This window comes from Perca flavescens, chromosome 8 (assembly GCF_004354835.1).
Source record: "Perca flavescens isolate YP-PL-M2 chromosome 8, PFLA_1.0, whole genome shotgun sequence".
NCBI lineage: Eukaryota > Metazoa > Chordata > Actinopteri > Perciformes > Percidae > Perca > Perca flavescens.
Window position 1 is genome coordinate 25,723,736 of NC_041338.1, and position 19,882 is coordinate 25,743,617.

At 40.2% G+C, this 19,882-nt stretch overlaps 1 protein-coding gene across 8 annotated transcripts in view; it reads left to right on the top strand.

Moving 5' to 3' along the window:
* Positions 1 to 19,882, top strand: part of LOC114559808 (voltage-dependent calcium channel subunit alpha-2/delta-1) — a 68,940-nt gene that overhangs the window by 17,738 nt on the left and 31,320 nt on the right. For 6 of the 8 annotated variants that reach the window (XM_028584724.1, XM_028584726.1, XM_028584730.1 and 3 more), the window contains exons 4-7: positions 7,907 to 7,966; positions 8,577 to 8,612; positions 9,481 to 9,610; positions 18,444 to 18,575. In XM_028584724.1, the coding sequence (XP_028440525.1) occupies positions 7,907 to 7,966; positions 8,577 to 8,612; positions 9,481 to 9,610; positions 18,444 to 18,575 (358 nt within the window). Of the gene's footprint in view, positions 1 to 5,426; positions 5,461 to 7,906; positions 7,967 to 8,576; positions 8,613 to 9,480; positions 9,611 to 18,443; positions 18,576 to 19,110; positions 19,141 to 19,882 lie in introns of those variants that run through there. The other 2 variants (XM_028584731.1, XM_028584732.1) reach the window with 2 other exon arrangements.

The following is a 19,882-nucleotide window of genomic DNA, read 5'->3' on the forward strand; positions in this document are numbered from 1 at the left end:
ATGAGATAATTAGTGGCCTTTGTCTTACACCAGTTTGAGATACTGTTTCTCAGTCACAATCCACATGGACGTTTCTTTCTTCTTTTTGATGCTGTTGCTGTTACATTTCCATCATGCCTTCCCACATTTGTTTTTTACCTTTTGCCTTGCAGGAAATCACAGCTTTTTAGAGATGATTAGTTTTGCTTTTGTCCTCAATTTGTCTTGATCTTGCCACTTTCTGAAAGGGCACCCAAGTAAATGAGTTACTACGTTATATAATATGTTATTACTAATGGTTTTAATAATGATTCATAGATAGAAAAAGGTCAAAGGTTAAAAAAACAAACAATAAGCACTGATCAATGAAGTACCAATAAGACTTGAAGCAGCTGTAGATTTACTGTTCCCATTGGAGGCTTTGGCCTCTGAGAGAAGTCATGTGAAGCAGTACGGCACTCCCCATGGGCTCTCACAGCTGCAGATTCATCTGCTCTTTCTCTCTGTCTCACGCTCTTATTCTCCCTTTTCTCATCTCCCTTCCTTTTCCTTTCGTTCCTTGTATCCCTCTCTTTCTGTCGCCCTCCTTCTCCAGTCTACTGTATCTCTCCTGTGTCCAGCTCCTGGCCTTTTGCCACAGTTCTCTGTCAAACTGGAATTTGAAATCAACCTTCTTTATCTCTTCTGACCTCTGTCTCTCTATTGTCATGCTCCCTCCTTTCTCCTACTGAATGTCTCTTCCCTCTCCCTTCAGCTCAGCTTTTGTATCACTTCTCTCTTACTCTTCCTGTGTCATCTGTTTCTCCATTCAACTCTGTTTGTCCATCCCCCCTATTCTGCATTTCTTTTATCTTTTTATCTCCCACTCTCATTCTGTTATAACTCCTTACACACATGCATTTTCCCAGGGAACAAACTAATGCATTGCTGGATAAATCTCCCATCATTCTTTACTAAACAACCCCCACCTACCCTTGTATATATCTATCTTTATCATCCCACTGTTCATTCTTATAAGCTAAATTTTAATGAGAAGTGTGAACACTGTGATCATGCTGAGTCAGCGTATTGTTTTTCTCTCTCTGGACTGTCCTTTCCGTTAATCCATCTGCTCATAATTTATGTATTTTCCTCTTCCCTTTTCAGACTCCTTTCTTTTCTGCTTCTCATACTGACCCTTCACATCTCCCACATTTTTACTTTCATGTCATCCCTTTGAGTTGGGACTCATTATGTCGAATAGATAACCAGCGTTCATGAATGTGGACACGTTGTCAGAAACAAGGATGGGAAAGATGAGACTGGATGTGGGTGTTAATGATCTTTTAGACCGTTACTACTCTTGCGAGAATTGCTTTGTTGTCTAGGGGAGAAGGCAGTGTGCTCTGAATGGCCCATTGATTTTAGTCGTGTGGAGACTTTAGACACACACACACACACACACACACACACACACACACACACACACACACACACACACACACACACACACACACACACACACACACACACACACACACACACACACACACACAGGGAGTCTGGGAGGCTCTGTGAGGTTAAGCAGAGCCTGTCTCATCTTCCCTGTCTATCCTTTAAGCTGTGCTCTGCTTTCTCACTAAATTCATGGTGGGCTACTGGGCTGCCCTGACAGAATGACAACTAAGACTGGTGAGAGCCGGGCAGAACTCTCTCTCTGTGGGCTAGCAGGTACGAGTCCAATAGCCATCCAACACTTGTGCCAGCTCCAATTGTTTATGTGCTCTCTATGGCTGCTGTGTAATAATCTCATACATCAGTGTGCTTGAACAATGAAAGTTGCATGAAATGAGAAATATTATATTATGTGCCCTATTTGACTGTTGGAATATTGATAGGCACAACTGTTGTTGCAGCCATCATTAGACTGTTCTCATGTTCAAATGGGAGTAAGATATAGCCAACCAACATGTATCAGCAATTCTGCCTGCAGATAGTATTGGATATTTTTTCCTTCTTGTATTAGATAACATGATTCTTATAAATTCCTTCTTCCCTTTGTTCTTGTTTCTTACTGAAGCACCTCATTCCTTAAACCACTCCACTTACCATGGCCAATTGATCCAATTCCCAGTCTCCTCGTATCCATCTATTTGTGTGTCCGTCCGTCCCCCCACCACCATTAAGGCTGCAAGGGAGTGGTGGCTCTCCTCGGGTCTCCAGTGGTCATCCAGTGACAGAGTTGACTCATTATGGTGTGGAGCTGGGATATCTATACCACAATAAGAGAGAGAGAGACTAATGAGCGGTTCGATCAGGCATGGGGATTGTGTTATGCACTCTCATTAACTAAACTGTTCTAGTGCTAAATTTGTGTGTTTCAATTGAGAAACTCTGGCGTCTAATCAATTGGCAGAGAGGGCAACTTACAGTGGCTCTGTAATGAACTGTTATGCCAGTTTAGAGAGGTTAGCTGTCACTCAGGGAGTGGTCTCATTAAATGAAGGCTCTGTAGTTTAGAGTGGATTTGATTACGGTGTTGCTTTCTTTTGGTAGTAATGTGTTTGACAAAGAGAGAGATATAAAGGGATACAGAGAAAAATAGAGAAAAAATAGGAGGGTAATTAGGTATCTGTCCTCACACCCCCTCCTCACCCTCCTCCATATCTCCCAGAGGGGAGAGGAGCCTCGTCAAAGCCCTGTCATGAATTTTAACAACCCTGTCGGTCTGCACTCTTAGGCGGTCTGTGTGTGTGTGTGTGTGCGCATGTGCGCGCGTGTGTATGTGTGTGTGTGTGTGTGTGTGTGTGTGTGTGTGTGTGTGTGTGTGTGTGTGTGTGTGGATTTGCATGTGCATGTTCATATACAGCAAGTGTGTAAGGGAAAATGGTATGTTCACCCAAAATCCTAGGAGTCCTATATGCTCCATTAATGTCTAACAAATTGCTACAGCATCACGCATTATGTATCAGTTGTATACGTTATAAACAGCTGTTGTCATATCACATACAACATCATGAAGCGATTTGTAATCACTATCCATATGTTCATGCATGACTGTGTGTGGGTGTGTGTGTGTGTGTGTGTGTGTTTCTGCATGCATTTACGGTGGTACGGTACTTTATACATTTAGCAAATTGAAATTTTTTTGAAAGATCTGGGTTTGTGCATAAGTGATAACACACAGTTAGTTCAATGGTGTGACATTAACATGATGTCATGTTACATTGACATTAGCTGACATTAACCTAATGACAAGGGCTTCTTCATTTGGCCTTTTCAGCATGGATATGAACTGCTGCTCCCACTTTCCCTCAGGTGGCACATTATTACAGTCTTAAATCTTATGTTTTCCTTTTTTTCTAATGAAACACTTATGGAATGAAAATATAAGGGACCAGGTTTTTTGTTGTGAGCGTTTTAGCGTTTTTGATTTTGCAGCATAGGTGTCACTGATTTTAACTATTAATGAGAAACAAATGGGATTTTATATGACCACCCAGTTCTACCTGGGTTTTCCTTACCTCTGAATTCACAGTAAGCACTGGTAAAGCAGTAAGTAGGCAGTGAGTTAGATCTTGTTTGTGCAAAGTCAGTGGCTTTTATGACCAGCACATGATTTCAATTAGAATCTACTGCCCTGGTATCATGTACAGATTCTTAGAGTGGATAACAAGACACCAAATATCTGTTGGCATTATATGAGTCTGAATCAGACATGTTTTCATACTACTCATTGAATTGTTCTACTTTAATTAGAGCTATATATTGATACAGATGTAAATCTCCAGAAGAAATCACTAAAATAGTCTAAACTCCGCTAATGTCTAGTGAAAGCAAGCGTCATCGTCGAGCATATGATTGACACAGTTTATAAATGGAAAAGGGTTTGATTGATGCAGTGACGGAACTTTTTTGGAGCGTAATGACCTAATGATCACTATTTTGTGTTGGTATGTGTGTGTGTGTGTTATGGCTCGAATGGGGTGTATATTTAGCCGCTGACAGCAGCAGAGGAGGAGGAGACAGGTCTGGAACAGAGTCCAGGACTGGAGGCCAAAGGGATGGGACTGTTGATCAAGAATGGAATCATTGCCTACAGCAGACACATGGCCATAGACACACATATACACATTCAGACCCACACTCAGTAAAAGCACAGAATGACATATACTATAAGCATCTCATCCAGTTTTTGCTCATGCACAGATCTGACATGGACTTTTTTATACTTCCCTACTCACGCAGTTCTACAGATGGGTGTCAGACGGAGATTCAGCTATAAATACACTTTAACGTCATCCATTCTAATTGCATCGATTAATTAAAAACACATCTCTGAGTGGAGTTTCTCTGAGGCTATGGTAACTTTGCTGTTGTGAAGGAAGTCAGCGTGTCAGACACGGGGGTTCATTTAAAGGCTTTCCTCAACAGGGTTGTCATTACTTTGTAGGAGAAGGGCAGGCAAGGGCCATGCTAAGGTTTGATCTGTGTGGATTTGCCTGGATGAACATTGAAGTGAATTGAAATTTTGACCTTAGGATGGTGTTAGACGAAAAGTCAGAGGATCCTCTGGGGATCATAGATGTCTGTACCAGATTTTGTCCCATTCCATCTACGTAGTTAGTAGATGTTGAGATGTTCAGTAGATAAGTAAAAGGTTTGGCCAGCTGGTGGCACAAGGGGGAAATTCAGGGAAACACTAAAGTAATTGAAATGTATCCCGTGGCAATGAATGTCCCCCAGTACAAGGTACCAAATGTAGTCCCAATCCATGCAGTAGACGTTGAAATATTAAACTATAAACTTAAAATATAAACTTTGACCTGCTAGTAACCTGAGGCGCCTTAAAAGCGGTCATTGAAAACTGTTTTTAAATGCAATTCCACTGTTCATTGATGTTCATTTATGAATAAATACTACCCTGGATGTCTACAGAGCACTTAAGGCACTCACTTGTTCCCAGTGTGATAAATATGCACTGTTTAGTTTGTGCTTGCCCTTTTTATTGCTTGCACTGTGTAAGAAATGTTCTAGTGCGATAAATACAGTCAGGGCTGGACTGGCCATCTGGCATACCGGGCATTTTCCCGGTGGGCTGATGCACTTTTGGGCCTTAATTGTCTCCAGGAACTCCCTTCCCCACTCTGGGTCCTGAGACGCGAGCTGTCATAGTTATGCTGGAAGTTTAGCATTCACGTTAAAATTGACAAACGACCACCAAAGTGCAAGGGAGGTGCAGAAAAATTACGGGACAAAAATATTAAGAATCTACAGGCGGATTCCTCAAAATGTGCTAAAATTTCGGACATATTTGGGGCTGTAGTAGCTGCTTCAACATCAGCATTACCTGAAGTAGAGGAAGGTGGAGAGGTGGCTGGCTATACAGAGAAGCAGAAACAACAGCATGACAGGGAAGAAGCCGAGGAGGAGGAGAGTGACCACGACAGGGCCATGGGAGCGAGTGAGGAAAAGATGGAAGAGAGAGTAGATGACGATGTGGTAAGGAGTAGTCAAATTAACAGGGACTCTCAGGAAGGAAGGGAGGCTGTGTGTGTGTGTGTGTGTGTGTGTGTGTGTGTGTGTGTGTGTGTGTGTGTGTGTGTGTGTGTGTGTGTGTGTGTGTGTGTGTGTGTGTGTGTGTTTGGCTGTAACATTAAAGTTAGTGGCTGTCAGGTAACCTAACTATTTAAGCTTTGAGAAGGATTATGGTTATGGTTATTGTATTTAACAGACACTTGTGTCCAAAGCGACAAAATATGAATCTTACAATTGTTCAAATTAACAGTAAACTGTTTTTAAAGTTGCTAAGCCAATATTAAGAAAATAGTAATAATAACAATAATGGCAATACAGTATGAAATATCAATAATAAAAAATAAAAAAATAACATAAATATACAAATCATAACTCTAAGAATTAATGAATTATTTAAGTGTAGATCAACAGATAAGTCTTGAGACTCCTGTTGAAGGATCCAAAACTATCACATGAACGCAGAACACTAGGCAACTCATATCATAGATAGCATATTTTAAGAGGACTGTCTGCAGGGAATGGGTCTGACCAATCACGGTGGGTGTAGGCCGCCTGGGCCAAAAATGCCAGGGCCGATTTGTTTGTCCCAGTCCAGCCCTGAATACAGTATGTTACTCTTACCACTATTTTCTCTATCGCTTCTCAGTTTGAGTGTGTGTGCATGTTAGAGAGATGTGGAGAGCAAAGGTGAGGTTAATTACATTCATATCCCCCTGTTATTTGGTAGAATGTAAATTGATTGACAGCCTCTCTGTTGGTAGCCCATTTGCACTTGACTTTATTCAGTGATCTGATATTTCTTACACTGCTGACCCCCCTTTTCTCTATATTTTCTTTCAAGCGCTCCTTCTCTCACTTGCACATCACTGATTCTTGGGAATTTGGATAAAACAGGTTTTAATTTTGAAAATAAAAAGTTAGTTGGAACCTCCTCATTTTGTATTTTTTTCATAAAAATAGTCATTTTTCTAGTTATTACTTTGTTTTTGTCAACACCATCAAACACAATAAAAAGCAAATATTTTTTTATTTATTTGGTCTAATATGTATTTAGAGTTTTTAAATCATTATCTGGCATTCGTAGTATCCATATCTGCTATTAAATGTTGAATATTCACTTTTGTTAATTGTTTATACTGTTTCACGTGTACTCCTTTAAAAGATCTAACATCATACAATGTTTAATTTAAGCCTAACTAAAAAAATAAGTGTTTTTTTTATTAATAAAGAAATAAAATTCAAATTCAAATTATAAAGAAATAAAACTCCCTCTGATGGTGGTGACTTTAAAACTGACGGTGGTGACTGTGGCCTCATTAAAACATACAATTCCAAAATGTATACCACTCAAGTCAATGGCTTCTTGCTGAACAACTATTTAACTATTGGGTCCAAAAAATAACAATCCTGAGCATGCATATCATGTGAAAGAGTAGGTTTTAGTCACCACCATCAGACGTCACCACCGTCAGGTTTTCTGTCTGACGGTGGTGACGTACAGTCTGACGGTGGGGACGTACAGTCTGACGCTGGTGACAAAACCTCTGAATGGTCCTCAACGGAGGCTAGAATATAATTGTTGATCACAATAAATACGGGCTCATGGCTGTGGTTCGGCCACAGCCACGAGGCCTTATGGCCTATTGCGATCAACAATTATATTCTAGCCTCCGTTGAGGACCATTCAGAGGTTTTTGTCACCACTGTCAGACAGAAAACCTGATGGTGTTGACGTCTGACGGTGGTCACAAAAACATATTCTTTCACATGATATGCATGAGTTGTTCACATTAGCCATCTTGTTTCCCCTTCTTGGTACTTCAGACCTCTTCTGAAAAGTATACATTTATGCCATAATCTAATCCAATATTTTTTATACAAAAGAGACGGTGTTGACATGTTATGGTTGTGACAGTAGCAGTGTTCAAAAATATAGAACACACACAAATATATAATAAAAAATAAAAATAAACCTATAAAAGAACCTTACATATGTGCAAAGGACCCCCTGATTAACCTTGATTCTTTTTATTCATGAAAATGTTATTAATTTCCAACAGAATTAGCACTTTTCTTAGTGGGACATGTTTTTGCCAAGATTTTCAAGAATCAGTGACATATACACACACACACACACACAAGCAATACTCTCTAACAGTACAACCTTTTCATTCGGCCAGTACGACACTCTGTGGTGTGGCCTTTAGCGGACAGTGCAGTAAGACCATGATAGCCCTTTGGTTTGAGCTCCGCGAGTGAGATCAGTACATCACAGTCTCCGGGATGGTCTCCATCGTGCTTTTTAACATACTCTCTTTTGCTCAGGTTTTCTATAATTAGACTGACGCTGTGAAGGAGGCATACCTTGTGCAGTTTCCAATCTAAATCCCTGTCATATTTCAATCCCCAGAAACTGGCCACAGCTGCTGAGAATTTCCAGATGCAGCATAACTGGAAAGATGAGTTTGAGGTAACGGAGGGACACAAAAATACAGACACACACGCATACAGGAATACCTGCATAAGTATATTACATAAAGTATGTGTAAGTTTAATGTGTGTATTATATACTCTAGTGTGTCCATTACTACCGGTAAATTGGTTTATTACATATTATACACTGTGTTATGACGTGTGATGTCCCTCATTTCAGATGACAGATACGCTGCTTTCTAAGAACCACAATGGCACGCAATTATAAAGCAGTGGTCAGGAAAAAAAATACTTGTCACAGAGACAGATAAAGATGTGTCTAATCATCGAATGCCCATATTGCGTTCTCAATGGCAGGAATATGCTTCCCTGAAGCTTTGCAAATGGCTGTAGGCACACAGACACAGATGTAAAAAGAGGAACACTCAGCTTAACTCATAAAGTATTCATTTGATTGGTAGCACAGACTAGTGTCTTCATTAACATAAAACTGGAGAATTTACTAATGGAGTTTGCTACCAACAAAATAAAGAACTGTTTATGAATGGATTAAGCATTTCATGATTGCATAAATGTTACTCTTCTTTGTGCAACACCCTAAAGCAGCCACAAAGTGATATTTGTGCTTCTGTGTGACTTGTTTACAGGGTGATGAAATATCCTACTACAATGCAAAGGACAATGTGAGTGTGTGCTTTTTTGTTACCTTCCGCCTATTTGCTGTCCTGCCCCGGCAAACACACAGGTCACACTCGGACATGGGCCAGTAATATGGTTTGACTACACAGCACCCTCCTTTTCGCTCTTGTCCTGCCTTTCTCCTCCTCATCTTCCCTCCTTGCGTCCGTTTTGCTTCTCCTTTTCACCACATCCATATCTTATTTTTTCAACCTCACTTTATATCATTGCCTCAGCCTTTTACTGCAACCCCTCCCTCTTTTGCCTCTTCTCCAGGCTTTTCTTCCCATGTCGCTTCCTCCCAATCCTCCCTCTCTCAGGTGCAGAGGTTTCTGCCATGTTTCTCCTCTAATTGACAGATGAGATGTATGAGCTGGCTACACTGTTGCTTTATTAGGAAGCAACTGCTTGCACTCTCCCTCCCCCCTCTTGCTTTTTCTCCCTCACTCCGCCTCACCACCTCACTCCCTCTCTACTCTGCATTCTTTCCTTCATATCTCATCATGCTTTTCTTCATATAGCTCCCTGTCTGTACAGCTGTCATTGATGTAAATTGGTGAATGCACACAAGGGGCCTAGACAATCTGACTGTCTCCTGCTACTCCTCCCAAGTAAATACTGTATGATTACAAGGCGAAAATGCAGGATATCATTAAGAATACAGTCGATGATGATAACTATTCTTAAACGAGCTGGAAGGGTGTGAAAAGTGCCACGACGACATTGATAAGGATGTATAATCTGTCTTGTGCTTTTAATAAACCCATAAACATGCAAAGATGCTTCAGCAAATAGAATAAAGAGGCTTTGTGTGATATCTTAAACCTACGGTCAGCATTACTGTCTGCATCTTGATTTTCGTTTCCCCCTCAGCTGGATGCAAATGAGACAGAGGGAAGAAAATACAGGATTCGACCAGACTTTATAGAGGATCCATCATTTAAACGTTTGACTGATCACAACCACACGGCTGTCCACATCCCCACTGACATCTATGATGGCTGTGAGTACACACACACACACACACACAAACAAACACACACATGCACACACCCAAGTGGTAACCATGGATACAAGTGACACACCAACCCATTAGGAAATGTTATTTACAGATTGTGCCCCTGGCAAATTTGCCCATGGTTACATGATGGTTTAAAAAAAAAAAAAAACTACAGCACAATGGGATCTTCTCCTTTACTCTTCTGCCTCATGGCTAAGCTCTGTGTCCTTGGGATATAAATGAATAGAGGATCCTCTGAATGAAATGACTGATGCATTATGGCCTTTGTCTGAGAAAACCTATCAAGGTTTTGGTAATAAGTAGTTTTATTCAACCTGTTCAGGCTTTACATTATTAGCTTTGAAGCATATTCGTAAATAAAAGGTTTGATTGATATGAATTCTAGCCAGTTATCCAACTTCATTTGTACTAAACATATATTATCTACATAATCCTGTCAGTTTTCTATATTTTCCCATAGTGGAAGGTTTTATTTGGAAATGTGTCTTTCTTCACAGTATGATAATTAAGTATTTTTTACCTAACCTAAAATAAAAAAATGTGTTCCCTACGCTACATCCTTTATCATTATAAAACAGTAATATCAATGCTGAAAGCAATCAGCATTTGAAAAAATGCTAGCAGAGCTAACATACTAGCTCTATTAGCATTTTGTCAAACAAGAAAGGATAATTTCTCTGTACTGTAAATCATAGGCCAGTATATGTTTGATTGCCTTGTGTATGCTTTATGTTGTCAGTTGTATTTGAACTGTCTGGCATTGTAGTTCATGTCTGCGAAACAATTTAAGTTCATAATAAAACATATGTGCATCTGTTACAGAGTGTATAAGCCCTGTTTGTCAAAAAAGTACATTTCTGATAATTTCATTTCATTTCATGTGGCGACATTTACCTTCAGTGGTTCGCAGTAATTTGATTCTCTAGAGTCTCTGTGACATTAGCACAGCTCAAGTTGAATGTCAATGGCTTAAGGATGGTCTGTTGAATATCTTAACTGTGGACTAATTTCTGTATTATATTTGAACAGTTCTTTTTCCTTTCTTTCCTTTCCTTTCTTTGGGTGGTGGTCTTATCATAGTGTGTGGGACTTTCAATGAGCAATAAAGCATTCTGTGCCTTGCTCAAGGATATTACGTTAGGACTGCACGATATGAAGAAAATATCAAACTGTTTTTGACTGATATTGTGATTGCAATATGATTCATGATATTGGAGGGAATGATCATTTTGTATAATTATTCTCATTTTCATTGAAAAATATTAAAATAAAAAATTGAAATGATTAAATTATGATTCCTGCGAGGATCTATACCTAACAAACATGTTTTTTTTAGTCTGTAGGATACGATTTGTAGGCCTGGACGTCTCTGCAGCACCACAATACTCAATTCAGAATGGTTTGACACATATTTTGCCTTTAACAAATGCTGCGCCCTGGATATTGCACTAGTCCATATTGCGATTTCGATAAAATTGTGATTAATTGTGCAGCCCTAGTTCACGTATGTATGAACATGAGTCCAATTACAGGATAGTTTCCCCAACCATCAGGCTGCACTGGTTGCTGCTTAGTTTGTGTATTTTTTATCTGTGGCTGTGTGACACTGAGTATCTGTGTGTATGTAAGTGTTTAGATGTTCAGTAATTAGTGTACAGTGGAATGTGGTGCGTCAGCAGTGACTGGGAGGGAAAGCAGAATGGAGTGACTTCCTCAGCATGGACCTCAGCCTGCTGGGGAACCGTCTGGCCCCAAGGTTACACACTTCACCTTTCTGCTGACCCCAAACACAGGGGCAGAAATGAGGGATAGGGATGGGCATACACTGTTGTCAGTGTGTGTTATCTGTAAAAGTGCAAGCCTGGTTTATTAGCATGTTTTTCAACTCATTGTGACGTTGTCATTTTTTTTTTTTTCTGAGACGCCTCTCTGGCCATAATCTGGGCTGGGTGCCATGATTCCTCACAATGCTTTTCTCTCAAGGATGCTGTTTATTGCTAGCCTGTAATGAGTATGCATAGATATGCTGAGCTGCTGGGACCTATCCAGAGCTGAAGTCTGATCTTAGCGAGATAAAAAACGATATGTGTGTGTAGGGACCCAGAGCTGGTAGCACATTTACAGTGGGGAACAATCTTTGTTATGGCGAATAGCTTTTCAGTCCCTATACATTTATTTTAAGGTTGAGACAAGGTTTAAGGATTAGGCTAGAGTTAGAGTAAGGGTTAAGTTTTAGCATGTAGTGCTGATGAAAATACGATAGGTAATGAATGGTATTGGAAGAGTCCCCACATTAATAGCAAGATAATTATGTGTCTTTGAGTGTACACTACCTCATATACTGTGTCAGATATAGGCACACATGCAGGAGTATTTTGTATGCCTGAAAAGAAACAGAGGATTCATACGTTATTGAGGTTTCAACTCCCCAATTTGATCTCCACCCTATAAATGTTCCAGGAATAGCTTTTGCTCAGCTGGAGTAAATTTGATTTTCTGGGGCAAGTTTATGAAATCACCATCTATAGGCAGCAGCATGTCACATGTGTGAGACGAGTGTAGGTTAGGAAGCAGACGTTCGGTTGACAGAAAGATCTGTTTTGTCCAGTGAAGGACATGGTCACATGTGACAGAGAAGAAAAGGAAATTGTGTTGCTTTTGCTGAAAATGTATTCATACAATTTATATGATACTCCAGGGCTAGTTAAAAAAATATATATATATATATTATTTTAACTTATATCACAACATTGTGAAGAGTGTATATGATTAACATCAGCATAGCATGATCTTTTTCTTTTTCAGAAGAACAGAACAAAACAGTGGACAAGAAATACAGCAACATTCAGAGACACAACTGAGAGAGAGAGACAGACAGGAAAAGAGATAGACAGATACAAAGAGTATTAAATGCATAATGACCTTTATATAATGTAGCAAGAGCCCCAGTTTTTCAAATTCACAGAAAAAATATTATAGTATTTTATTCAGGCTGATACAGTATGTTAATTCCCAAATAGTTACCATTGTTATAGTCTGGATCAATGCCCCTCCGCTTCTGCTCTCTGTGTGTTGCGGTTTTCAAAATCTCTTCTATTCGGGAAACAACAACTTTCGAGCTAGCAAGCCACATGCTAGAAAGTTTCAAACAAGTGCAATAAGGCAGGCCTGCTTGGCTCTTTTGGTGAACCATTGTAAAGATTTACAAGGACTATGTTTACGGCATTAACGGCGATACACTGGTAAGAGCAAATTACGTTTATGTGTATGTACGTAGTATATGTGTTTATGGAGGTTTATGTTTGCATTTAGATAATTTATATAGCTCACGCTACTGTAGTGTGATTGTGATTGTGTATTGTGATTATACAACAAAATAAGTTACCAATCTGTGTTCATATTGTGGAGCAATACGCTCTTGAAATACAAAAAAATAGACTATTTAAAATAGTCCCTCCCTGTTTAGTTAACCAGCCAATTTAGCCTACCGTGGGATTTATCAAACTGAATAAATCCAGCCTGCACATAAAGACAAAACTGCTTTGCTTGCTCCATTGTGTTGTAAGTAAGACATCTGCTGAAAAAGTTATTGTATTCATTAGCATGATTGCCGTACTGTTTAGTTCAAAAACATCCAAAACACCAAAGGAAGATGAGCCGACCAAACGCGAGCTTTTATTTTGAAAAGTTGAAGCTCGAGCACGGCACTAGCCTCCCGGCTGAGACGGGAGCATAGACTGTATATTACTAATATATTATATTATTAATAAGGGCATGAGACAGGAGTTCTCTTTTTACTATGCAGCCATACCCGACTATAATAAAAAGGCCGAAAAGGGGTCGAAAATCCAGCTGATTAGCTGTTCCCTCTAGAGGTCTGGAACTTCCGTTGTAGAATCTGGTTGCAGCGTTTCATTGTTGCATTTGTTTTCGGGGTTTGTGTGCTTTTCTTTTTGCATCGTTTTTTATTCGCATCGCGTTTATGTATTTGGTTGTGTTGTGTGTATTTGCATCGCGTTTGCTGAATGCTGCGCATGTGTTGTCAAATTAATGAAGTTGTTTTTCTTTTTGCATCGCTTCTTTTTTCGGGGTTTGCTTTTCTTTTTGCATCGTTTTATAATTGCAGTGCGTTTGTATATTTGGTTGTGTTGTGCAGCGCGTTTGCTGAATGCTGCACATGTGTTGTCAAATTAATGAAGTTGTTTTCTTAATTTGCTTGTGTTTTGTCTATTTGCATGTGTTTTCTGAAGTTGCAGGGCGTTTGCACCTGTCGGCCACCGTAATTATGTGAACAGTTAACTTCATTTAATATTTTATGTCGTTTTCTTTAGCGTAGAGCAAATGTTCCACCAAAACAAGTTCCTTCCCGAGACCATTTTGCAGAGGCACCATCGCTGCTTCTGGAACTTAGCGCCGCCCAAGACAAATGTGATTGGTTTAAAAGAAAATGCAAACTCCTATTCTAGAATATATCTGTGGTGTAGCCAGACCTTATTCCACAGCGCTGTGGATACCATTTTTAAAACTAAATCTAAACTTTTATAAATGCCACTGCCTTGCCTGCAACATCACCCTGCCCAGGCTCCACTCCTCTTTAGTTTCCCATTGTGATCTTCCCATCACAGCCAGGTTAAACTTCAGTCTTTGTAAGCATTAAACAAACAACACATAACATATTAACTGGGAATTTAATAGGTACTGTCAGGCGGATTTTGTTATGTTTGGACAGAGCCAGGCTACCTGTTTACCCCTGTTTCCTGTCTTTGTGCTAAGCTCGAGTTTGTGTACAGACATAAGAGTGGTATCTCATCTAACTCTCCAGAAAAAAATGTAATAAAGGTATTTCCCAAAATGTCAAGCTATTCCTTTAAACATTTATGACATTTTGATGATCTAGTAACTGGCTCGATGGTGTTTTAAGCCCCCAACGTCTCTGGGGGCAAGGTGGAGGGTGGGGGTGTGGCCTGACCAACTTTGCTCATTTGAAAGCCATGATGTCTCTCTCTCATGGGTGAGCCAAATTCTCTGGGCTCGCAGAGCAGAGAAAGGGGAGGTAACCTTGCTCCTTATGACCTCATAAGGAGGAGATTCCAGATTGGCCCATCTGAGCTTTCATTTTCTCAAAGGCAGAGCAGGATACCCAGGACTCGGTTTACACCTATCGCCATTTCTAGTCACTGGGGGACCATAGGCAGGCTGGGGGAACTGATATTAATGTTAAAAAAACCTCATAAAGTTACATTTTCATGCCATGGGATCTTCAACCTTATCCCTAACCCCAACCATAACCATTGCAAAATGCTAGTGCCTTCTAGGCAGCGCTGCCTGGAAGGAAACGTTGGGGGCTTAAAACACAGATAAACTAAAACTGACACGCTGTTGAACCCACTACTGGATGAAACACAGCACTGTATCAAAGGGAGTTTTTCTTTAGTGGATTTAGCATTCTTTTCTAGACATAAAGTATATGATGAGTGTAGGGATGGACTACCTTATTTAAAGGAACATGCCGACTTATTGGGAATTTAGCTTATTCACCGTAACCCCCAGAGTTAGACAAGTCGATACATACTAGGGCTGGGCGATATGGTTGAAAACTGTATCACGATATAAGTTTTTCATATCGGTCGATATCGATAATTATTGATATTTTTTATGACCTATTTAAAATAAGGACCAGGAGAAAAATATATTAAATTTAAACATTTTTATTTTAAACTTAACCCTGCTCTGATTATAATCCCCTCAGTTATAAAAGCAGAAATGTCAACACAACCATGGAAAACACTCAAATAATTCAAATGTAAACAGGTCTAAAATCACAATGAACACTTAACAATTATCTCTTAACATTAAGGTGCAAAATTAAAGAATAAGTAAGAAATGCTTAATAAAGTGTCATAAAATAGTGCAAAGTGTTAGCTAAATATAAGAAACCTGAGAAGGAACTATTTTCTGCAGGTTTAGTGCTAGGTTGGTAACCTGGCTTCTGGACAGTGCTCAGCATGTCTGCCTCCGTTATTTCTTTGTAGCGTTTAGTAAGGCGCTGACTCTCCATGGTGGTCTGCTGCTTGTGCCGTGTTGCAGCTGCAGATTTTGTTGGACGTTGATGGCGAATACGGCTGTGCTCGAAAGTGTGAGCGCGGCTAAAGTGGTAAAACAAGTTTGTGGTCATACCAGTGTTGGTGGGGACGACGGTCTGGATCTTTTACATTGGTCTGACTACGGTCAGACTTATAAAATCCCCAAAACTGCCATACTGACTTTTCCTGTTTTATACTGTCTATGGTTTTATCAACGATTTCCTCGCTCGCTGCGGCACTCACTTTCCACTCCACGCCGGTTCTGTTATTGAAGAACACGAGACAGCGATGTGGCGCAACCAAACGTGATACTGTTACATGATTGGCTGTTAGAGTGTCACTCCCCACGTTGCTAGGTTGCCAGAGAGTGAGGGCCTTTGTTCATGCAACCAAACTTGATTCACAACCTCTGGTTTCTTCTGATGAAAAAAAACAAGTTATCGAACGTTTTATCGACCGCATTTTCTATTGATATTGATTATGTGTCTATCGCGATACATATCGTTATCGTTTTATCGCCCAGCCCTAATACATACCCTTCTCATCTCCGTGCGTGCTGTAAGGCTGTCTGACGGCTCCAGCGGCATCAGGCCAGCACAGAACATGCAGGTGAATGGTTCCAGCAATCCTACTGCTCCGAATAAGTGACAAAATAACGCCAACATGTTCCTATTTACATGTTACAAGACACAGCCGTCTTCTAACTGTAAACAAACTGGGAACTATATTCTCAGGCGGAAGAATATAGTACTTGGGTGGAGTGTTATGCTCGCAGCAAGCCTGTCTGAGAATATAGTTCCCGGTTTGTTTACTGTTAGAAGACAGATGTGTCTCATGTTACGTTGTTTTTTGTACATGCTGTGACTATACAAATCACAACATGTAAATAGGAACATGTTGGTGTTATTTTTTCCCTTTTGTCACAATTGGGAGCAGTAGGCTAGTTGGAACCAGTTACCTGCAGGATCTGTGCTGGGCTAAGCTAATGCTGGAACCGTCAGACAGCGTTACAGCACGCACGGAGATGAGAAGGGTATGTATCGACTTGTCTAACTCTGGGGGTTACGGTGAATAAGCTAAATTCCCAATAAGTAGGCTTGTTCCTTTAAAGCAGTGAAAAAGTGAATGTACTCTTTAATGTTCAAAATAAACTAATCCATGTTATGTTAGTGAAGTTTATTGCACCCCTGATATCCCGTTGAGATGAAGTCATTATAGGGTGCAGATTCAGTGTGGCATCAAAGCCATGCCAAATGCAGCCAGGGAATTCATTAGTGTCAGTGGAAATATGGGCAAATAGAGGATACTGTATCACTTATGAAGCAGCAGTGGAATTTAGCTTATTAAAAATTATTACTAACTCAGGAGTACTCAAAACCAATGGAAACATTAAAAAGCAGGATATTATCACTAGGTTAGATGTTTTGGTTGCTTTTTTAGGACTGTATTTTGGTTTGTTTGCATAGTGGTGTATGTATCATCTGTGTGAGTATCTAACTATCCAGCTATTTGGCTATCTAAAGAGCTATGAGCAGGCCTGTGTATTGATAGCTGTCTACCAACCTCTTTGTCTTCACTCAAAAATTACAAAGTTTTTAAATTTCTCATTATTCAACAAGGGCTGTGGTATTATTTTCTATCCCTTTCCCTTTTAAAATTCTACCCTTAATGAGGGAAATACATTACTGAGCACACACACACACACACACATACACACACACACACACACACACACTGCATACTCTCTCTCTCTCTCTCTCTCTCTCACTCTCTCTCTCTCTGTCGCTCTCTTTATATAATAAAAAACATGCACTCCTGGCAACCAAGGCTTCATTAACTCTCCCCCCTAGAGGTATGCATGCAAATGAACAGTGTTTGCTTTGCACATCAATGAGCCACGTCACACTCAATACAGGATACCAATCTATCTCACACACATGCATGCTTACACATGCACACACACACACACACACACACACACACACAACCACCACTCACACGCACGCACGCATGCACGCACACACACACACACACACACACATACACTCACACAAACACACGCATACACACACACACACACATATAGATGTACAGAGCATATGTGCAGTACTACAATAGTAGAAGAAAAGAGAAAGGAAGGAATGAAGGAAAAAAGAAGAGCAGTAGAGAGACAGACAAACATAGAGTTAGGGCAGGATGTGTTGTGTCACAGCTGTGTCATTACATCCATAATGTCTGTTGCCTTCGCAACATGCACTATCAATGCATGCACACATACAAACACACACATACATACAAACACACACACACACACACACACACACACACACAGACCGTTATCGAGTGTTTCAGGTAAAATTAAATTAAATTAAACCCATTTCTGCCAGAAAACCACTCCTCAGTATCTGTTACTAAATACCGGGACTGGCTGGATGTGCTGGCCTAATATTTGTTCATGCATCATGCTGGGCAAGCAGGCAGGCACTGAGTTGGCCTGTGTGTGTGAATCTTAATGAATGTGTTAATCTGAGAGTCCACATGTCTTGGACAGTCTACACTGGCCTGCTCACCTGGACCACTATGTCGATGGATCATTATTGCAGAATACACACACAGACATGCACAAAACATCTGATTACAATAATGTATTTTTTGTGCCAGTATGTCTGTCTTTCTAGTATTTATGCTGTTATTTGAAATCTATGTGTTTGTGTATGGGTGTGGATTTCTAGCCACCATTGTGCTGAATGAACTGAACTGGTCGGAGGCACTGGAGGACGTGTTTAGGAAGAACAGAGAGGATGACCCAACCCTTCTCTGGCAGGTGTATGGTAGCGCTACGGGCCTGGCTCGCTACTACCCAGGTAAAAAAAAACATTGTTTGTGTATCTGTTCATATGACACTGAAACTGTGTGTGTGTGTGAGTGTGTGTGTGTGTGTGTGTGTTTTCCTTCCATATCAAAGGTGAGCTGAGGTGCACTTATCAGCCGATTATTATTTGGTTGACCTACAATAAGATGCAGCATGTGGCTTTGAATCATAACTACAAACAGCCAGGGAACATACTCATGAGTTTGCTTTTGTTCACACATCACTGAACAAACTCAATAAATAATCCCCATATTTCAATTTACATTAATTTTATATGCGGTGCAATAGATAGTGTCATACCATCATTACCTGCATTTCAATCAGGAGAGACTTCCTTGCAAATATGAAAAGATTTATTGTTACATATGTTACAAAATATGAAATGTACAAAGTCTATGGAGATTAGACTCCATCGTATCAAATGTTATCAAGGGGTAGGGAAACCCAGACATATCCCCCGATGGAATCTAGACACTGGTGGTGGTGATGAAGAAGCACAGGAAATCCAATCGAGAGCGCCAAGGGGAGGTCAGCTGACGAAGACCCAGGGAACATGGGTGAGAACCTGTGGTTTGAATGGGAGGAGGTGGATCGCACTGTGATCCTGAAACGACAACTGACAACCGCAGAGAAGAGACCAGATTTAAAACAGCATGTCATGCTGTGATTGGCTTGTGAAATACATGGCTGAATCTGATAGGTTTAACTGAAAAGTGAATAGCTGAATCTGATTGGTTACTGACAAGTGAAGGCCTAGAAACAGCTGATCACTAGGACTGATCTGAAAATGTTAGTCTCCCTGTAAGAACTTACGCTGAGCTCCATTAGTCTGGTGCTGGTCGCTATCGTGAGTGTTTTCTCTGCCAAGCTATTTCTATTCATGAGATTCCCTGTCATCATAGACACTATATAGCTTTATGGGAACAGTTTATGTCTAATATTCATGAATTTTCACTGGCCCGGAATTTATTGCTCTTTGTTCCATTTTGTACCTCTTATCATGCATGATAGGCAGCCACACACTCTGTTACTGGCTTGTTTTCATGGTGCTCCTCACTAATAGCATACACATAGAAAGCAGCTGATTAGTGTCAAAGTGAATCCAGGGCTCTTGTGCTTTGCATCTCAGATGAATAGATGAATATTACCCTGCTGTTTATCTCTCCAAGAACAATTTTACAGAGCATAAAATATATCATAATGTAGATAGTGTAAACATGTGGGATTCCATCCAACAAGCCAGCTGTCATTACGGCAAAAATGTAAGCTTTTTTCTATATACTTCAAATATGACTGAGA